General features: G+C 46.9%; 2 protein-coding genes across 4 annotated transcripts in view; one reads left to right on the top strand and one right to left on the bottom strand.

The window, feature by feature from the left end:
- The window catches only part of SIMC1 (SUMO interacting motifs containing 1), a 34313-nt gene extending 32392 nt beyond the window's left edge, over positions 1-1921 (top strand). Inside the window, exon 7 of the mRNA XM_058440386.1 lies at positions 1039-1921. Coding sequence (XP_058296369.1) covers positions 1039-1301 — 263 coding nt within the window. The 3' untranslated portion in view covers positions 1302-1921. The remainder of the gene's footprint in view (positions 1-1038) is intronic.
- Positions 1903-20209, bottom strand: KIAA1191 (KIAA1191 ortholog). 3 transcript variants are annotated; one of them, XM_032158784.2, is made up of 9 exons: positions 20075-20209; positions 18291-18398; positions 17961-18047; positions 13904-14082; positions 10964-11090; positions 6445-6569; positions 4078-4184; positions 3758-3900; positions 1903-3645 (listed from the first exon to the last, which is right to left on the bottom strand). In XM_032158784.2, the coding sequence occupies exons 3-9, from the start codon at positions 17986-17988 to the stop codon at positions 3437-3439; spliced, it is 918 nt and encodes a 305-aa protein (XP_032014675.1). In that variant the 5' UTR covers positions 17989-18047; positions 18291-18398; positions 20075-20209; the 3' UTR covers positions 1903-3436. The 3 variants fall into 3 exon arrangements, with proteins under 3 accessions (XP_032014675.1, XP_032014676.1, XP_032014677.1); XM_032158785.2 differs by lacking the exon at positions 18291-18398 and having other exon boundaries at positions 20075-20161; XM_032158786.2 differs by lacking the exons at positions 17961-18047; positions 18291-18398 and having other exon boundaries at positions 20075-20172.
- Positions 20210-20447: the final 238 nt, after the last annotated feature.

The raw sequence follows: 20447 nt of genomic DNA, 5'->3' as shown, positions 1-20447 counted from the left end.
CCAGTAATATCCTTTGTAGGTAGTTGATTTTAGACTGAGCCAGGATACGGTCAAATATGAAGCACTGTACTTGGCAGTCATACTCTTTGGTCTCCTTTAGTCTAGCACAGTTCCCAGCTTTTACTTGTCTTTCATAATAGACATTTTTTAAGAGTCCAGGCCAGTTATTTTGTACATGTCCTATGATTGGGATTGTTTAATTGCTTACTCACGATCGCACTCATGTTATATACTGTTGACAAGAACATGGAGTAGGCCAGGCACGGTGGCTCACACCTGCAATCCCAGCACTTTGGGAGACCGAGGCTTGCGGATCACTTGAGGTAAGTATACACACACGCACGCGTGCACACACACACACACCTGAGACTGGGTAATTTATAAAGGAAAGAAGTTTAGTTGGCTCACAGTTCTACAGGCTGTACAGGAGGCATGGTGGCCTTTGCTTCTAGCGAGGCCTCAGGAAACACAATCATGGCTGAAGGGGAAGCAGGCATGTCTTACATGGCCAGAGCAGAATAAAGAGTGAGGAGGTGCCACATAAACACTTTAAACCACCAGACCTCATGATAACTCACTATCACTAGAACAGCACCAAGGGGATGGTGCTAAACCATTCATGAGAAATCACCCCCACCAGGCCCCACCTCCAACATCAGGGATTACAATTTGGGACTGTCTAGTTGTTTATTCATGATCATACTCATGTTAAATACTATTGGCTAGAACATGGAATAGAGGAAGATGTCTAATTGTTTCCTCAGTATTTTCATTTTTTGACCATGTTATGTGATCATAAAAAATGACAGATCCAAACCATATCACTTTTTTTAATGTAAAACTTAAGGACCCGAGAGAACCGAGAACAAAGGGCCTTTTGGAAGTGGAGTTACTGCAGGCACTCACACAGTCTTCGACTTGTATCCCTGTAGCTAGTCAACAAGTCTTTGCCAAGTCTCTACCTACCAAAATTAGGCTTCTTAAAAAAGGAATTAAAAAGCAGTTCGGAGCACCCAACTGACTTTTTCCTTCTTGCAGAACACTTAAGGAGTTCCGTGATCGACCGAAAGGACTTAATAATCAAAAGGATTAAGCCCAAACCCCAGCAAGGAGATGACATCACAGTGGTGGACGTAGAGAAGCAGATTGAGGCCTTCCGCAGCCGCCTGATCCAGATGCTGGGGGAGCCTCTTGTCCCCCAACTGCAAGACAAAGTGCACTTGTTGAAGCTCCTGCTCTTCTATGCTGCGGACTTGAACCCTGATGCAGAGCCCTCTCAAAAGGGCTGGAGCAGCTCCTGACGGCCTGCCAAGCACTGAATGCCAAGAATACCTCCTGAACTCTATCTCCAACTACTTAGAAGCTCTAAAAGTAAGAAAAGTGGTTAAAATCTTACAGGACCAAACCTGTATTATTTAATCAGTAGGTTGCAATTTCTAACTCTAGTAAATATCTTTTTTTAAATAATCCTATCCTAGCTTGTTCTCAAATATGGCTTAAATATACAAGGTATATATATTTTTAAATAAATTATTTATCTATACTTTTTTGAAACAGGTTAATACTGTGTGCACCACGTTTAACATTTTCATTCAAGATGTGAAAAACATCCCTCTGCTGAACCCACTCTATACACCAATATTATGTCGACAACCTGTTTCAGGAGAGAGACGTTCATTTTTCCCTAATGAAATGCAAGCATTCTGTTAGACCTATTATACTGCCTATTAATTTGACTGTAATGAATAGGGGGTAGAAACAAAAGGATCAAGTGTGTTATAAAACATTTGATGTTAAAAGGAGACAATAAAAAGGCAATGGTTTTTCAAAATACCAAGTTCACTGTGACTCTGGGTAGGCAGAGTGGAATAACTATTGTTAAAAGGATAAAAAAATAGCCACATTTGAGAAAGTAGTAAGGATTTTTATTGTCAAAACAAGAGATCATAATAGAAGACAAATAAATTAATTGTTCTCATAATTTTAGACTCCAGGGCCTCTCTATGGAAAGGCCAGCTTCTTATACAGACAAGGTACTATTCAAAACGAAAAACAGGTATTTGAGACAGTGTTCAAGACAATAACTGAACTTGTACACAGTGAAGAGAAATAAAAAGGTGGCTTCTGTATTTCCCTCCCTCAGTAAGGTTATGTGTTGCATAAAGGGATGAGGCTCATTTTGGTGAAAAATGCTTTCATACAGAAAATTTTGAATTCATTCACCTCCCCGCACAGGCGTTCCAGGCCCTGACCTGAACAAGGAAATCAAAATAAGTTAACACCACTGGCTTCACATGAACCTCAAGACTATAATCTAACTGCACCTACCATCTCCTTTCCTTTAAAAAAGTTTAATGTCCATTTACCTATACCAAATTAGTAGACTTAATTTTCTCTCTTAGGAAGTTTTTAACCAAGTTAGAGCTAAATTAATCTCACTTTAAAGTGCAAGAAAGGCTCTGCTAGAGTAGTGTTTGTTCTGTGGCGTGGAAAGAGGAGCGTGCCTCCCCTGGCACTGGCCTAAGAGGCCCCACATGAAGAACTAGCTGCAGGACAGTGATCCATTAGGTCTACCAAAAAGCAGGGGGACTCAAGGTTCAGCCTAGAAAGAGGGGTCCCTGCTAAGTCTGGCTTTTACCTGTACCCAGGTCCCAAACACATCTTGGGTCCCCTAACTGATAAGGCTGGAGCACAGCACCAGCCATCAACAGGGCCAAAGTCGTCTCAGCGAGTCAGTGAGCACCTCTGAGCCATGATTTGTCAGTGCTCACATGGGTAGTGGTAAAGGAATCAAGAAGCCTGTGTTTTGGAACAGCACAAACATTCTTTACCTAGTAAGCGGTGATCAAAGTTCTTACCTAGGGTAAATGACAAAAAAATAGGTAATGAGGTCCCCATACACCTGTGCTGAGAATATTAGTCTAACTTTAAAGCAGTACAAAATGGCTTCTTCCACACAACAAGGGCAAGCTTTGTACTAATGTTTCTCAAAAACCAATTACATCTCCAGCTCTAGCCTCAATTTAATAGGTTTTTTACTTTATTTATTTCTTTATTGACAGAGTCTCGTTCTGTCACCCAGGCTGGAGTGCAATGGCACGATCTCAGCTCACTACAACATCTGCTTCCCGGGTTCAGGTGATTCTCTTGCCTCAGCCTCCCAAGTAGCTGGGACTACAGATGCCCACCACCACGCCCGGCTAATTTTTGTATTTTTAGTAGAGATGGGGTTTCACCATGTTGGTCAGGCTGGTCTTGAACTCTTGACCTCAGGTGATCCACCTACCTTGGCCTCCCAAAGTGCTGGGATTACAGGCGTGAGCCACCACGCCCAGCTGATTAAGTTTTTAAATATACCTTTCCTATGTCAAAGCCAAGGTGAAAGGGGAGTGGGGTGCAAGAAACCACCTTTACCAGAATCCCTGGAAAGAGGGCTTTAGAAGCCAGTGGGTGTGAGCACATTCAGGTCACGGGGTTTGAGGTTATGGGCCCGTGGTGGCTGTTTCTTTCCTTCCATCACTGGGATGTCCATCTTGGGCGGCTTCAAGGCTGCTGGATCTTCAGCCATTCGGTTGGCCTGGGCACGTATCAGTTCCAATGGAGAGGGCTTCTGGGCTCCTCGGTAGGCCTGGGTGGCAAAACTTCCTACAAAAGTGAACCAGAGTGCAAATGATTTCAAAACCAGTAGGCAGCTCCCGATATACAATATGGTAAGATGTCTGCCATGCCACTCTCTTTTTTGAAGGTGCTGCCTTACCAGAATCGTACTTCTGAAGGGATCTCGGTCCAAAGAGGCTCCACTTATCTGACAAGTTTCTGTCCTTATCCCCACTTCCAGAGTCCATGGTGCTAGGATTTGGGCCAGGTAAGGCTGTGGAAGAACCAGAAGTGAACCAGCCCCTGGGAAAGAAAGAACAAAACATATCCTAAAATACCTCTTCCTTCGCCCCTAGAAATGTCTCACACCAAAAGAACAGGGAACTATCCTTTCTCCCTCTGGCTTAAATACAACCTCGTCTGCCACACGAGCTTTCCTGAAGCACACAGGAACTCGGAAGGGCCACAGGAAGGGCTCACCTGGGCCTCTGCTTAGGTGAAGAGTGCGGAGTGGTGCTCGGGGTGGACTGGGCTGATGCAGGCTGCCTCTCTTCTTTTGTTATCTCTCCACTCTGTAGCTTTAGTTTCTGTTCAGATGGGTAAGAAGAGAGACTTTTTAAAAATGAAAGCAAACTCCAAACAGCTAAGTCTAGGCATAAACAATTTGGTTCGCATTCTAACTTTAGGCAGAAGACATCTACAGGTGGAATGATTTCGGATGATCTAACAGGTAGTCCTTTGTTTTTGCCATACTAGATGGAACTCCATCTCCTTTAAAAATATGTTCATTCTACACTATATCATGAACATCCCTGTACTTAAAAGCTTTACACTACAACTTTTACTTTCAGAAAAGTGAAGTAATTGCCCCACATTCCCCCAGACAGTAAAATGGAAGAGCCAGAACTCTAGCTGCCGGCCTTCTTGGCCTTTTAAGCAGGGCTTAAGCTCTTGTCTCGCTGCCGCTCCTACCATGTACAAAGCCCTGCCATTCTCAGTCTCTCCAAGCCAATACTCAGGCATGCTGCTTCTCTTCAGCTAAATGCTTCCTCTGAGGAGCCTGTTCCATTCTCTCCTCCTTCTCTCCCATAGTCAGCCACTCTGGGTTCCCTCAGCACCGTGAGCATTCCTCTGACTCGCAGTCTAATGGGGAGAGACAGGTCTACGTCTCAGCTCTTCTAGAGCAAGGTTCCCATGCTGTCTCCTCCCTCCAGGCCTGCCATGCCACTGCTTAACCTAAGCTGCACGCCAAACAATGATCACGTTTGAATTTTCTCAAACACTCAACAGATCCATTCATGTAAGTTGACAATCTGTTACAAGATGTAAGTTACAGCTAATATTTCAGCCATCCTCATGTTCTACTCCTATGGGCAAGACACAAAAAATGGGTCAACCAAAGTCAATCCTACCATTATATAAGGTGAATTGCTCAAATAGAATTCTCACTGACCTATCCTGGAAAGTTCTCAGTTAAGGGTCAAAGGCTGATGGTGCCCCTCTCTGGAAGCATCTGTCTTGTTTGAAAGCTTCAACTGGCCACCAGCCCAAACCTGATTTCCTATAGCAGTTTTTAAACCTAGCCTGCAAAAAAATCATCTGGAATGCTCATTACAAAATGCAAACAGGGCCGGGTGTGGTGGCTCACACCTGTAATCCCAGCACTTTGGGAGGCCAAGGCAGGTGGATCACACGAGGTCAGGAGTTCAAGACCAGCATGGCCAACATGGTGAAACCCCGTCTCTACTAAAAATCAGCCAGGCATGGTGGTGCATGCCTGTAATCCTAGCTATTTGGGAGGCTGAGGTGGGAGGACCACTTGAACCCGGGAGGTAGAGGTTGCAGTGAGCCGAGATCACAACACTGTACTCCAGCCTGGGTGACTGCAAACAGGCCACAGTTTTATATCCCCACCCACAGACCACCAGATCCGGGTTATTCCTCGTTACGTATAATGTATACCATGATTCTTTCCTGCGTCTTGTGCTTTCCTCACCTTGCCCTCATCATACCCTGTTCAGAACTCTTAAAGCTTGGAACAAGCCTGGATTCTGACCCACCCTTGCCTAAAGAAGCCAGCCCAGGTTTCTTAACTGTGATTGTGTCTCTTCACAATCTGCCCCTCACTTCCATATGAGCCCCTTCAGGAGCCAGATTTCCAGGCTGCTTTGGAATGAGGAGGAAGAAGCCAACAGGAAGTAAGGCATCAGGAGACTTGGGTTCGGGTACTATGACTGGCTGAATAGATGGCCTCGAACCTCAATCTCCTCATTTACAAAATATGGAGAAGACCATCTGCCCCAAAAGGTGATCGTGAGGTGAAATGAATGCAAGTGCTTCACGATCATAAAACACTATCCAGTATGAAGCGGTTTTCGCTGAAAGAAAGTCATTTGAAACTATTCATTCAAATACTTGGCTATCACTAAATTAACCCTTACCAAAATTCTTCACTTACAGAAATGAAATAGCAAAAACATTCCAATTCCACATTTGATTTTAACTTGTTAAAATTAAATGCAGAGCATGATGTTCCTTTCCAGTTAAGCTGTTAACCTCTGTTGAGGCTGCCCAGTTCTCCCCAAGATACTCCACATTTGCTTTATGGTTCATAAAGTACTCCTATGTATATATAAGCTGAGGCTCTCACTTGATCCTGCTAACCAGAAGCAGCAAGACAGACATCCCACTGTATAGGTGGATAAGCAAAAACTACGAGGCTAAGAGCTGGGGGGCGAGACTAACTCCACAGCCCCCAACTAACTGAGCTGGTAACTTCGAAACCACAGCCACATTTCAAGCCATGAACACTGAAGGTTTTGTTTTTGAAAGTTCCTAAGAGCTTACGTGGAGTGCTTCAGCCACTCGAAGGTACTTGGTCTCCTCGGTGGTGAGGCCCTTGTGGGGTGTGTAGCCAGCATCTCTCAGCCCTGCCTGTCGCTCAAAATGCTGAATGCTTTCCTGGGTCTGTTCTGGGAACAGAGGAGATGACAGTCATGCCCATTCCCTTCTCCCATCACAAAATAGGGAGGACAACATGAATATCTACTACTCTCCCCAGAAGCAAGAGACCACACTGACCATTCAAAGAAGAGGAAACTTTCCCCAGAGAGGCACCATAGTAGTAATTCTGAACCTCACACAAAGGCTCTCTAGCCAGAAGGAAGCCTTCCCTCACACCAAGCTGAAGAGGTTATTCCTAAAGGGACAGCTGAAGAACCTTGAGGTCAATACTCCCACCCTCCTCTTAGTTGTACATGGTGACATTTTCTTTGTATTTAGAAATGCAACATGGGGCTGGATGCAGTAGCTCACACCTGTAATCCCAGCACTTTGGGAGGCCGAGGCAGGAGGATCACCTAAGGTCAGGAGTTCGAGACCAGCCTGGCCAACATGGAGAAACCCTGTCTCTGCTAAAAATACAAAATTAGCTGGGCATGGTGGCTCATGTCTGTAATCCCAGCTACTTGGGAGGCTGAGGCAGGAGAATTGCTTAAACCCAGGAGGCAGAGTTTGCAGTGAGCCAAGACCACGCCATTGCACTCCAGCCTAGGCAACAAGAGCAAAACTCCATCTCAAAAAGAAAAAAAAAAATACAAAAATTAGCCGGGCATGGTGGCGGGCGCCTGCAATCCCAGCTACTTGGGAGGCTGAGAAATGAGAATCGCTTGAACCTGGGAGGTGGAGGTTGCAATGAGCCAAGATTGTGCCACTGCACTCCAGCCTGGGCAACAGACTCTGTCTCAAAAAAAAGAAAGAAAGAAAAAGAAATGCAGCATGGAGAAGGCAGCTGATATCCCGACACAGTAAAAATTCTCCAAATATAAAACTTTCTAAGAGAGATTCACCACCCTCGTCACCCACACAAAAACTTTTGCCAAAGAGAAATTGGCCACATTCAGGCTAGATGGCACCAAGGTACCATCTAGATTCAAACTAGATAGCCTGCCTTGAGCTAGCCAAAGTCTACTGATTCCACATTTCTCCTGTGTGAAATGACCCATCCCGGTGCCTGGCACAGCTGACATACTCCACTCAAGATTCCTTCAGTCTGACTTGATTATCTCATAATAAGTTAGTTCTGCTGTAGAATGAATAACGGCTGACTTGCTGCTTAATCTGTGCACAAACTACATAATACACTGTTACATACAGGAGTGTGGCAGCTGTGGACCAAAAGACTAGATACCAGATGCCTTTTATGACTCAGTCATTCTTCTAAGGAGGTACTTCCATCAGAAATAGAAGAAAAGAAAAAAACCTAAATGCATAAAGATGTTCTCCAGACTTACCAGGTAGTCACTTGAAAATCTAAAAAGAAGGGATTTAATGAATTACAGTATACCAATACCAGGAATTTTTTTTTAATAGCGACAGGATCCCACTATGTTGCTCAGGCTGATTCTCAAAATCCTGGTCTCAAGCATTTCTCCTGCCTCAGCCTCCCAAAGTGCTGGGATTACAACCATGAGCCACTGCACCCAACTAATACCACGAGTTTAAATGCAGCTTACCCCGCTCCTCTCCTCCTGAACAGAGTCTTGCTCTGTCGCCCAGAGCTGGAGTGCAGTGGTGCGATCTCAGCTCACTGCAACCTCTGCCTCCCAGGTTCAAGCAATTCTCCTGTCTCACCCTCCCGAGTAGCTGGGATTACAGGCGCACGCGACCACGCCCGGCTAGTTTTTGTATTTTTAGTAGAGATGGGGTTTCACCATGTTGGCCAGGCTGGTCTCATACTCCTGACCTCGTGATCCGCCCGCCTTGGCCTCCCAAAGTGCTGGGATTACAGCTGTGAGCCACCACACCCAACCTTAATTGCTGCTTTTTAAAACCTAAGACTATAGCAACATCTAAAGTTCATGGCAGTATTAATTGAAAAAAAAATGGTATATTTACTATACCTAGAGTTATATAAAAATATGCATGTATGTGGAAGTGGGTAAGCCAAATAAGTATGAGTGACATTCATATACTGGAGTGTCAGAATGTTCTGTACTGTTGGTAAACTATCTTTTTTTTTGAGACAAGAGTCTCGCTCTTATTGCCCAGGCTGGAGTACAGCGGCATGATACCAGCTCAGTGCAACCTCTGCCTCCCAGGTTCAAGCGATTCTCTTGCCTCAGCCTCCAGAGTAGCTAGGATTACAGACGCACGCTACCACGCCCAGCAATTTTTGTATTCTTAGCAAAGACGGGGTTTCACCATGTTGGCCAGGCTGGTCTCAAACTCCTGACCTCAAGTGATCCACCCACCTCGGCCTCCCAAAGTGCTGGGATTAGAGGCCTGAGCCATCACCCCCGGTGATGATGAATTTATTTAATGAAAATAAACTATTTTCATTAAAGAAGTTACATTGTGGCCGGGCGCAGTGGCTCACGCCTGTAATCCCAGCACTTTGGGAGGTTGAGGTGGGTGGATCACAAGGTCAGGAGATCGAGACCATCCTGGCTAAAAAACGGTGAAACCCCTTCTCTACTAAAAATACAAAAAATTAGCCAGGCATGGTGGCAGGCGCCTGTAGTCCCAGCTACTCGGGAGGCTGAGGCAGAAGAATGGTGTAAACCCGGGAGGTGGAGCTTGCAGTGAGTGGAGATTGTGCCACTGCACTCCAGCCTGGGCGACAGAGCAAGACTCCTCTCAAAAAAAAAAAAAAAAAAAAAGAAGTTACATTGTGCTAGCCGGGTGTGGTGGCTGAGGCAGGAGAATGTGAACCCAGGAGGCGGAGCTTGCAGTGAGCCGAGAATGCGCCACTGCACCCCAACCTGGGCGACAGAGTGAGACTCCGTCTCAAAAAAAAAAAAAAAAGAAAAAAAAAAAAAAAAAGAAAAAGAAAAAAGGCTGGGCACGGTGGCTCACCTCTGTAATCCCAGCACTTTGGGAGGCCGAGGCGGGCAGATCACGAGGTCAGGAGATCGAGACCACGGTGAAACCCCGTCTCTACTAAAAATACACACAAAAAAATTAGCCGGGCGTGGTGGCGGGCACCTGTAGTCCCAGCTACTCGGGAGGCTGAGGCAGGAGAATGGCGTGAACCCAGGAGCCGGAGCTTGCAGGGAGCCGACCGAGATCGTGCCACTGCACCCCAGCCTGGGCAACAGAGCGAGACTCCGTCTCAAAAAAAAAAGTTACATTGTGCTAAAAGAACAATGAATAAGTTTTGTAACACTGCTAGAACACATTCTCAAGCTTGTAAAATAAAAGTAGTGTTGCTGATTCAACAGATGTGAATAAGAAAATCAAAGTATAGGTGGGGCACGATGGCTCACACCTGTAATCCCAGCACTTTGGTTGGCCTAGGCAGGCAGATCACGAGGTCAGGAGTTCGAGACCATCCTGCCCAACAGAGTGAAACCCCATCTCTACTAAAAATACAGAAATTAGCCAGGCATGGTGGCGGGCACCTGTAGTCCCAGCTACTCCGGAGGCTGAGGCGGGAGAATTGCTTGAACCAGGGAGGCGAAGGTTGTAGTGAGCTGAGACCACAGCATTGCACTCTAGCCTGGGTGACAGAGTGAGACTCTGTCTCAAAAAAAAAAAAAAAAAAAAAAGAGAAACCAAAGTAAGAGTTTGGACCTTTGGTTCTTGGTGAATTCACTAGGAATTGCCCAGGACAAACTGATGCCCTCCCGGAGAAGATAAACAAGGGCTTCTGACTTCAAAAATGAGCCAACCAAGGAGAACCTCTATGTACCTTACTGTGGTAGGGGCACAACTGCTGACAAGCAGAGCCACGTATCTAATTGTTAACTTCCCACAGCAACCTGTACAGTCCTCCGAATGAAGAAGTTTAGTTAGCTTGTTATAAGGTTAAAAAAAATCCAAGTTCTCATATCAGGGTTCATTAGGACGACCAATCATACGTTCTTAAGACTAAAGACATTTGGACCTGGTCCTCTTCCTGGTAGACCAACTTTGAGCTGTTTAAAAAAAAAAAAAAAAAAACTGGGGCAAGTGGGAAATGCCTTCTCCAGCAGAGCTTGAAACAGTAACAGCAGCAGCTGCCAGCCACTGAGCACTGGGCCCTCTGATCCTCACCTCAACCTGCCAGTGAAATTCCCCATTTTAGAGCAGGGCAGTCTCTGTAGTTAAGTAGCTTGCCCAAGGCCACAGTGACAGAGCTGGGAAAATTAGATTGTATCAACAAGGCAGCAGGAATGCACCTAAATCAGATAAGATGCTTAACATTTGGCAAATCTTCCACTTAATAAATGGAGCTTCAATACTGACATGATTCAGCAGCCAAACTGACATTTGTTAGGATAAGGTGAGGCGAGCGTGTTGCAGAATCATCTCCAATCGGCTTGTAGGAAGCCTCAACTCTTCCCTGCCCCTATGGCACTCTACTCTGAGGGTGAAGAGTGCTTACTTGTGATCAGAGAATTCATGATGACATGGGTAGCTTTAGCCTTCACCACTGGGACCTTGTCCACACTGTCAATGGCCGATGACAGGGTCATGGCAGGGGAGGGTAGACTGGCCTCTCCTTCCTCCACCTGTTCAAGAGAGGTACAGTACAGAAGCACTTAGGCAGGGCAGGGGAGTCACACACCTAAACTTACTACTTTGGGGAGGAAGTTACTGAAATAACATTAATCTGGTAAGTGAGGAAATCGTTGAAGGGAGGAGTTGGTCATCTCCACCCAGCTAGCTAGGTATTATCCATAGAGACAACAAAGAAAGACATTGGGTGAATAGTTTACATTTATAAAGGTGGGAAAGCCAGAATTTGAAGCTCTGACGTCTACCACCTTCCCAGATTATGATCTTCCAACATACTATAGTACTATGCCCTAAGAATGCAGAAGAAATGCTTATTACGAAGCACTGACCACAGCCCAGGCACTGTGCTAGATCTTAATTGATGAGAGCACTGGCTAAGTGGTTCTGACCCTGTGCCAGCCATTAGAACAGACTGCCGGGCTCCACCTCAGAGTCTGATTCAGTAGGTCCCGGTTAGTCTGGGGTGGAGTTCAAGAATTTGTTTCTAATAAATTCCCAGGTGTTACTGATGCTGCCGGTCCCAAGACCACACCTTGAGGACCACTGCTCTCAAGGTTCAAGTAATGGTCTTTTGAAACAAACAAAATCTACTTAGCTCCTCATTTTCAACATGCAAGAGCTGGCAGCCTCCACCTTCTGCAATCGAAACACCTGATACCTTGCTCAGGCCTAGCAGGGAGGAGAGAACAAGACCTATTCTTTATTCTGTGCTTGTCTGGAAGAACTGAGAAGAAAGTAAGAAGTTGAAAAAAAGGGGGGACAGATAAAAAGTACTGAAAAATGTTGTATCCTTACTACAAAACAGAATTTATACCTTTAAGCTGTGACCTTGAGTAAAACTTGAGCCTGTTTCCTTACTGGGAAGACGGTTGATTCCTAACATGGGAAGAGTTAGGGCAAATGAAAGATCGCATGCGATGAGTCAAGCGGAGCTCTCCTTTGGAGCAGCTGTTCCAAGCCGTCAGCTGTTCCGGCTGAGGTCCGGAAGAAACCTGGAAGCCCGCTCATCCCTTGCCTTGTGGAGCCATCAGCAGGGTGTGTGGCCCGGGAAGCGCCACCAGAAGCCCTGCTTACCTCCTGCTCTGGACCCTAAAGCCCACTGCTCTGACGTCACAGGCAAGCTGCAGTAGGCCTTTTCTCCTTGCCCTTTTGCTACTTGTTACATGGAATACTCTCTCCTGAACAACTGACTGGGTCATATTTCAGTAGATAATTGATAGAGGGAATATCCCCCAGAGCTATAGGGGGCACTTTCTTAGAAAGGAGCCTTCTGCCCTGAGAGTCTATTGGAGGGGGAAAAACACTCCTTAGAAAGAATCAAATATGGCTCTACTAAGAGAACGTTAAGTAGGGAGCCCGCGGTCATGATATCAGCTACACAGCTAACACACAATGTGCCAACCCTTTACATCCCCTGACTGAATCCCCACAACATCTCTATGACATAAGGTATTCCCAGCTCTCAGAGGGAGACACTGGGGCTCAGGGTAAAGTTGTGTGCCCAAGGTCTTGCCAGGACAGACCACCTGGGACTCACACCCAGGCCTATTTCAGTGGACCCTTACTGTGTACTGCCCGTCAGGCCCTGAGCTATCATGTGGCTCAAAGTTCAGAGAAACTGTAGCTACAGGTTAAACAGCCTTATGTGAACTTGGCGGGCCTACTTTGTTCAGGCAACAGTCTAGCCTTTCTTGTATTCTTGGTGGCTGGACAGTCAGAGGGGAGAGAGTCCCTGAGGTTGGGAAGCAGAGGCTCCAATAATGCGAACCTACAAAACTAGACTGCACGAAGGACTGTGAGGTGTGTTCGGAAGGGCCTTAGGAAGGAGGCAGTTCTTACAGAGGACGGCCATGGGCAAAGGCAGCTGAGGCTGGAGGAACAGCATGAGGAGAGGTACAGCATGTGTTCAAGAAAGGGCCAATTTTTTTCCCCAATCACAAAATGAGCATTTTTTTGGGAATCTATGCCAGGCCATCGGCTGGATCCTGAAGATAAGAGTACAAACCTAGGCATGGCCCCTGTCCTCAGGAAGCTAATGGAGTATGAGAAAGCAATGCAGGGATGACGACGGGGACCATGGTACCGTGGGGAGCTCAGAGGGAGAGGTGATGGCCTTATCAGGAGGACGGAGATGTCAGGAAAACTGTCACAGAAGAGACTTTGGAGCTAAGACTTAAAGGATACCAGTTTTCAGGCAAATGGAGTGGGAGAAGAGGTGAGACGACAGGATGCGGATGACAAACATCCTAAACAATCAGGGCAGTGTGAGCCAAAAGCTGACAGGCAGAAAATACGCTGCTAAGTGCAAGAATTTTAGGTAACTTGCATGGTTCAAGCACTAGGTAGGGGAGCTGGGGAGATGCAGGCAGGACTTAGATCACATGGACCGTGGATCATGCTGAGCTTAGATTTAGCTCTGTGGGGAATATGAAGAGTCTCAGGAGCAGACAAGGCCATTCTAGTTTTGAATTAAAAAGAAAAAAAAAGGAGGGAGATTTAAAAAACCGTCTGTTGGGTACACTGTACACTATTCGGGTGACGGGTGCACTAAAAGCCCAGACTTCACCACTGTACAGTTCATCCATGCGAACACCACCTCGGGTAACCCTAAAGCTACTGATTTTTTTTTTAAACAAAATAAAATCTTAAAAAAGAAAAAAAGACAGCTGTAACTGAGGCACAGAAAACACATACAGGGAGTGGTTGCTGCCCAGTTCCGTGGGCACGGGGAGCCGCTGAAGGCTTCTGGAGCAGAGGAAGGACAAAGGGGTTGCGTATGCCAGAAGTGGCCAGCAGGGTCAGATACCTTGGCGAGGTGCTGATACTTGCGCTCTGGAATCACTGGCTTCCAAGGGACGCTGCCCATGTCCGATGGAGGAGGAGTCATGGGCGCAGGGTCCTCGAGGGTATCATCATAGCTGAGTGCCCGGCGGTATATCCCGATGGGCAGGGACATCTTGCCTAGAGGCCCACTAGCCTCAAGAGCTAAGAACAGAGACACCTGTCAAGACAGGTTCGGCAACTGGACATACTAGTAGCTTTAAATTAATCTGCAGGAAGGAAAGCTCTGAAATACCCTTGTTCTTGAACAGAGCAAAATAGCTTGTTTTGGAGTAGCTAATCCCATCCAGGAAAGGCAGTGGTACCAATCCCTTCCTCTATGCCTGACACCTTGGGTGGTCCACTTAACCCACTCAGGGGACCTAATCCTTTCTTTTTTATTTGTTTAGAGACACAGTCTATGTTGCCCAGGCTGGAGTGCAGAGCACGATCACGGCTCACTGCAGGCTCAACCTCCTGGGCTCAAGTGCCTCAGCCTAGCGAGTAGTTGGGATTATTGGCATGTGCCACCACGTCCAGCTAATTTTCATGGATCAGGAATCCTGAAGTTCCATTTAAAGGTACTTGACCACAACTTCAAAGTACAGTTTGGAATCAAAACCCAAACCTATCTGATTTCAAAGCTGTGTCCTTTATGCCACAGAAGCCACCCCCTACTGCAATACTAAGGCTCTCAGTTCATGCAAGACTGAGGATACGAAATGACCGAGGGTACGAAGTTCTCATTCCCATTTCATAGATGAGGAAACTAAGGCCTAGGGGTAAAGTGACCTTCCCAAGTTCATTCAGAAAATGGCTACCTGGGGCTCAGCCAAGGTCTGTGAATCCTCTACCTTCCTGTCCTCACCAAAGAAAACACCAGCACTACAAGAAATGTTGTCTGGCATCGTCTGTAGTTTCAACTGTTCTGTATGATTTATTTAAACAGTAGAGTCACTTTCCATCACAGAAATTATTGACAACCACTCTCGCAAACCACCACCAGCTGATCCTGCCATTCTTGTCCACTGGAACTGACACCCAGCATGTCCGGTTGTGATGCAGCCACCCCATTCAAGGGCACTCTCGGCTGTGCCAGACCAGGGAGCCAAGTTCATTGTGTTTGGTTTGCTAATCCTTGCATATCAGAACTAATGTCCACAGCCTACCTGAAAGGTGACATTTTCCTGTTGCTAAAATCATATAATCACACTCTCTAAGACATCAACCTGCCTGGCAATAAGTCCAAAACCACAAAAGATTCCATTTAAATGGCAAGGGGACCAAGCAGCTATCATTATTACTATTGCTATTAGTAACAATTAACAAAACCATAGAAATAAAAAGAGGATTAGAGGTTGCCAGGGAGTGGGTGGGGGGGAGTGAGGATACGACTGCTAATGGTATGAGGTTTTCCTTTGGAAATTATGAAAACGTACTGCAGTTTGGACGGGTGTGGTGGCTCACGCCTGTAATCCCAGCACTTTGGGAGGCTGATGTGGGTGGATCACCCGAGGTCAGGCATTCCGGCCTAGCCAACGTGGTGAAACCCCATCTCTACTCAAAATACAAAAATTAGCCAGGCGTGGTGGTGTGTGCCTGTAGTCCCAGCTACTTGGGAGACTGAGGCAGGAGAATTGCTTGAACCCAGGAGGCGGAGGTTGCAGAGAGCCAAGATCGCGCCACTGCACTCCAACCTAAGCAACAGAGCGAGATTCCATCTCAAAAAAAAAAAAAGAAAGAAAAGAAAATGTACTGCAATTGATAGTAGTGTTGTTTGCACAACCCTGTGAATATACTAAAAATCACAACATTGTTCACTTTCAATGGGTGAATTTTATGATATGTGCATTACATCTCAAACACACACACCAGCAAATAATTACTAAGTCTTCCTCCTTGCTAGACAATTACATCCCTCATCTTATCTAATCCTCATTAAGCAGATATTCTTCCCATTTTCAAATTTTCCATCTTCACAATCAACTTGCCCAGTATCACCTAGCTTGAAAGAGTGCGCTGGGAACTGGAACACAGACCTGAACCAGTGCACACACTCTGCATGCAACACACTACAAAGCATTCACTGAATGGGCACAACCCTATGGCTCGCGATGGCTACATGGAGTTTATGGTAATCACAGCAACAATGAAAGACAAACTAAAACAGAGCTGATGATGTTAAGACTAGAGATGGATCTATATTGGGGAATACGGGAGACTTGGGGAGCAATTTCAAAAACATCTTAAAGACTCCCACTGAACAGCCATCCTAAAACCAATAAAGCCAGCTAGTATTTACTAGAAAATATGTATAAAGACAGACCAGGCCGGGCACGGTGGCTCACGCCTGTAATCCCAGCACTTTGGGAGGCCGAGGTGGGCGGATCACGAGGTCAGGAGATCGAGACCATCCTGGCTAAAACAGTGAAACCCCGTCTCTACTAAAAAAAATACAAAAAATTAGGTGGGCATGGTGGCGGGTGCCTGTAGTCCCAGCTACTCGGGAGGCTGAGGCAGGAGAATGGCCTGAATCCGGGAGGCGGAGCTTGCAGTGAGCCGAGATCGTGCCACTGCCCTCCAGCCTGGGCGACAGAGCCAGACTCAAAAAAAAAAAAAAAAAGACAGACCAAATGCATTCTGGGCAGTAAATACATATTTATCACTAATTTTTATCACTCCTGTTTTTACATATTTTGTTTAATCTTCACAACCCTGAGAGATAGGAACCATCATCTTTCTTCGTCATCATACTTTACCGAGAATCAGAAATTAAGCGATTCAGATGTAATTAAAAATCACTTTCCTTTCTCATGAAACAATTCAAGTAGTCACCAATGGTGTTAATAACCCAGAACTTGACTCATTAAGGGCTGCTGTGAGCATTTTCATGGTTAAGTTCAATCTGCCATTTAAGCAGGCTGGTGCCTTTTTACCAAGACTTCCATCCCACCTCCCCATCACCCCCAAAAAGGTGAGTTTAATCACTTTGGTACCTACTACAAGAACTGCACAATTTATTCTGAATTATTATTTGATAACTAGGAAAGTAACAAACTTGTCATAATACCCTTAAATGAAGTGACTATTCTCTTTAAGTTTCATACCATGGCTGAGCGGCTAATAAAATATTTAAATGATGCCAATCTAAGGCTAGGCACGGTGGCTCACACCTGTAATCCCAGCACTTTGAGCCAAGGCAGAAGGATCACCTGAGGTCAGGAGTTTGAGACCAGCCTGGCCAACATGGAGAAATCCTGTCTCCATTAAAAATACAAAAATTAGCCGGGCGTGGTGGCAGGCAGCTGTAATCCCAGCTACTCGAGGCTGAGGCAGGAGAATCACTTGAGCCGAGGAGGCAGAGGCTGCAGTGAGCTGAGATCACACCACTGCATTCTAGCCTGGGCAACAGAGTGAGACTCCATCTCAAAAATAAAATAAAACTGGCCAGGCGTGGTGGCTCACACCTGTAATCCCAACACTTTGGGAGGCTGAGGCAGGCGGATCACAAGGTCAGGAGTTCCGCCGGGCGCAGTGGCTCACGCCTGTAATCCCAGCACTTTGGGAGGCCAAGGCGGGTGGGTCATGAGGTCAGGAGATGGAGACCATCCTGGCTAACACGGTGAAACCCCATCTCTACTAAAAATACAAAAAATTAGCTGGGCGAGGTGGTGGGCGCCTGTAGTAAAAAAAAAAAAAAAAAGGTGAGATTCCAGACCAGCCTGGCCAATATGGTGAAACCTATCTCTACAAAATACAAAATTAGGTTGGTGTGGTGGTATTGGGGAGGCTGAGGCAGGAGAATGGCTTGAACCCAGGAGGCGGAGGTTGCAGTGAGCCAAGATTGTGCCACTGCACTTCAGCCTGGGCAACAGAGCAAGACTCCATCTCAAAAAAATAAAATAAGCCAATCTATTAAGTCTAAATACTCGCTTGGTAGCAGAGATTAACCATTAACATATAGTTCAGATAAAATGGTTTCTGTCTAACTTAACACATTAATAAGGGCAAAACATGATTTTACCAAAAAGAATTAAGTTTACCAGGCACTTCTGGTTGTCTTGAAGCCATTGAAAGACTGGGATCCAGGTGCTTTTTCTATACAGAATTCCGAGCTGAGTCCCTGCCACCTAATAAAATAACAAAGGGCATTTTCTTATGGTGAGCAGCAGCAATGCTGTTCTTCTGACAGGCACACAGCATTGTACGGCTTGTTTACAAGGCTGAAACACACATACAAGAGCCAGTGGGTGACAAACATGCCAATGAAAAAAGAAGGACAAAGTCAAATCAGCCACCACACCTGTGGCTGATCTTAACACCTGTGAGATGACAGAGCTAAGACGCCATATATGGTGAATAAGTCACCTTACCACACTGAAATGATGTGACGACTAAGCTGACAGACAGATGTTAATGAGGAACATGGTCCAGCTGCTGCAAATGAGCAAAGCTTCCCGGGAAGAGTCCATCCAGAAGTTCTAATAACAACAAACAGCCAGCATCGGAACAGCCCGTCAGAGTCTGCCAAACACTTGTTTATTCCCCACAACAACCTTGCAAGGGCTATTTACACTCATTTGATTTTCTTAACTCACAGCAAGCGGCTAGATACTACAGTAGGGAAATTTGCTCTTTATAGCTAACACTATAAACTATTTACGGCATTTATCTTGTCTTTTAATCCTTGCAGCAAGATGGCAAAGTAGATATTATTTATCCCAATCCCAATTTTTTTTTTTTTTTTTTTTGAGACGGAATCTCACTCTGTCTCCCAGGCTGGAGTGCAGTGGCGGGATCTTGGCTCACTGCCAGCTCCGCCTCCTGGGTTCACGCCATTCTCCTACCTCACCCTCCAGGCGCCCGCCACCACGCCCGGCTAATTTTTTGTATTTTTAGTAGAGACGGGGTTTCACCGCACTAGCCAGGATGGTCTTGATCTCCTGACCTTGTGATTCGCCCACCTCGGCCTCCCAAAGTGCTGGGATTACTGGCGTGAGCCACCGTGCCCCGCCCCAATTTTCTTTTTAAGCTATCTCTTATAGAAAGGCTATCCCAAATTTAAAGAGAAGAAAACTGGCCGGGTGCGGTGGCTCACGCCTGTAATCCCAGCATTTTGGGAGACCCAGGCGGGCAGATCACTTGAGGTCAGGAGTTCGAGACTAGCCTGGCGAACATGATGAAACCCCGTCTCTACTAAAAATACAAAAATTAGCCGGGCATGGTGGCGGGCGCCTGTAATCCCAGCTACTGAGGAGGCTGAGGCAGGAGAATAGCTTGAACCCGGGAGGCGGAGGTTGCAGTGAGCCGAGATCGAACCACTGCACTCCAGCCTGGGTGACGGAGTGAGACTCAGTCTCAAAAATAAAAATTAAAAAAAAATTTTTAAATTTAAAAATAATAATAAAGAGAAGGAAACTAAAAAGCAGAGGAGTTAAGTAAATTTGTCCGCGGTCACAGCTAAGTGGTCCGTGTGCAAGGTAGGTAGTTTCATGCCCAGTTTACAGGAGAGTTAAAACGAGGGCCTGAGAAAGTTACTCTTATTATTTTTCGGCTTGCTACACCGTCCCTCTATCCCGATAGGACTCAGAGAGAGCAAACCAGTTATTGATAGTTCTTCACTAACGAGCATCGCAAAGGCCGAATTCAGCCATCCTCCCAGTCCAAGGAGCATTTCTGCCCCAGACACGTTCCCTTCCCCTTTCCCTGTGCCCCCACCCCCAGCTCACCGTCCCTCTGCCTCTCCTTCACAATATACAAGACGGTGCCGCCAGGATGTAAAAGGCCAGCTGCTTCACCCACCCCTCTAGGCTAAGATTAGGGCCAGGACCCTAGCCGAAGGCGGGGTGTGGGGAGATGAGGTTGAGGACAAGCCGCGGGGGCTCGGGCTGGGCTGGTCCCACGAAGCGGAGGGGAAGCTCGTACGGGAGCTGCAGGGCATCCCCGGAGAGGAGCCCCATTACGGAGACCCCAGAGAGCGGAGCCAGGGAGGCAAGAGGCGACCCAGCCGAGCTCGGAGCCGGGATGAAGGGTTAAGGGGTGTGGGGAGAGGGGAGTGGCTTGGAGGGGCCCCGAGATCGGGCCTCGCCGGAAGCGCCCCTCCTGATCGGCAGAGAACGCAGCCCCAAGGGAGGGCCCAGGCCCGCCATCAGTTCACCTGTGATCCTGCTGCCGCGGGACTGCCTGCGGCCCGGAGTCCGGCACTAAAAAGGTTCCGAGGGCCCACGTCTCCCGAGAGGCTGTGGCGCAGTCTGGACCCAAGCCATGGCGAGAGCGGCGGCGACTTCGAAGGTCCCCAGGAACCACCAGGCAGCACTACCCACCCAGCGGGCAGGCAGCACTGCTGATAAAGCCTCCGGAGACCGCGGGATCTCGCGCGAGACTTGGCCCAGCGGAACACAGGGCATGCTGGGAGTTGTTGTCCACGATCGCGAGACCCGCCCCCTCCCCACGCCCTTCGCTGCCCAGCGGGTTGTGGAGCCGCAGCTCCGCGTGTGGAATCCGCCAGCCCCGAGAGGAAACGCCACACT

This window comes from Hylobates moloch, unplaced genomic scaffold (assembly GCF_009828535.3).
Source record: "Hylobates moloch isolate HMO894 unplaced genomic scaffold, HMol_V3 SCAFFOLD_6, whole genome shotgun sequence".
Classification (NCBI taxonomy): domain Eukaryota; kingdom Metazoa; phylum Chordata; class Mammalia; order Primates; family Hylobatidae; genus Hylobates; species Hylobates moloch.
This window is presented reverse-complemented; position numbering and strand designations above follow the sequence as displayed.

Bases quoted from the DNA above. Each gene is read 5' to 3' on its own strand.
- KIAA1191 (XM_032158784.2), bottom strand. From the start codon at position 17,988: ATGGCTTCAAGACAACCAGAAGTGCCTG. The intron at 14,083-17,960 runs GTAAACTTAATT...CTCTGTTCTTAG, and splicing joins AAGACAACCAGAAGTGCCTG to CTCTTGAGGCTAGTGGGCCT. The intron at 6,570-10,963 runs GTAAGCACTCTT...CTCTGTTCCCAG, and splicing joins CATGAATTCTCTGATCACAA to AACAGACCCAGGAAAGCATT.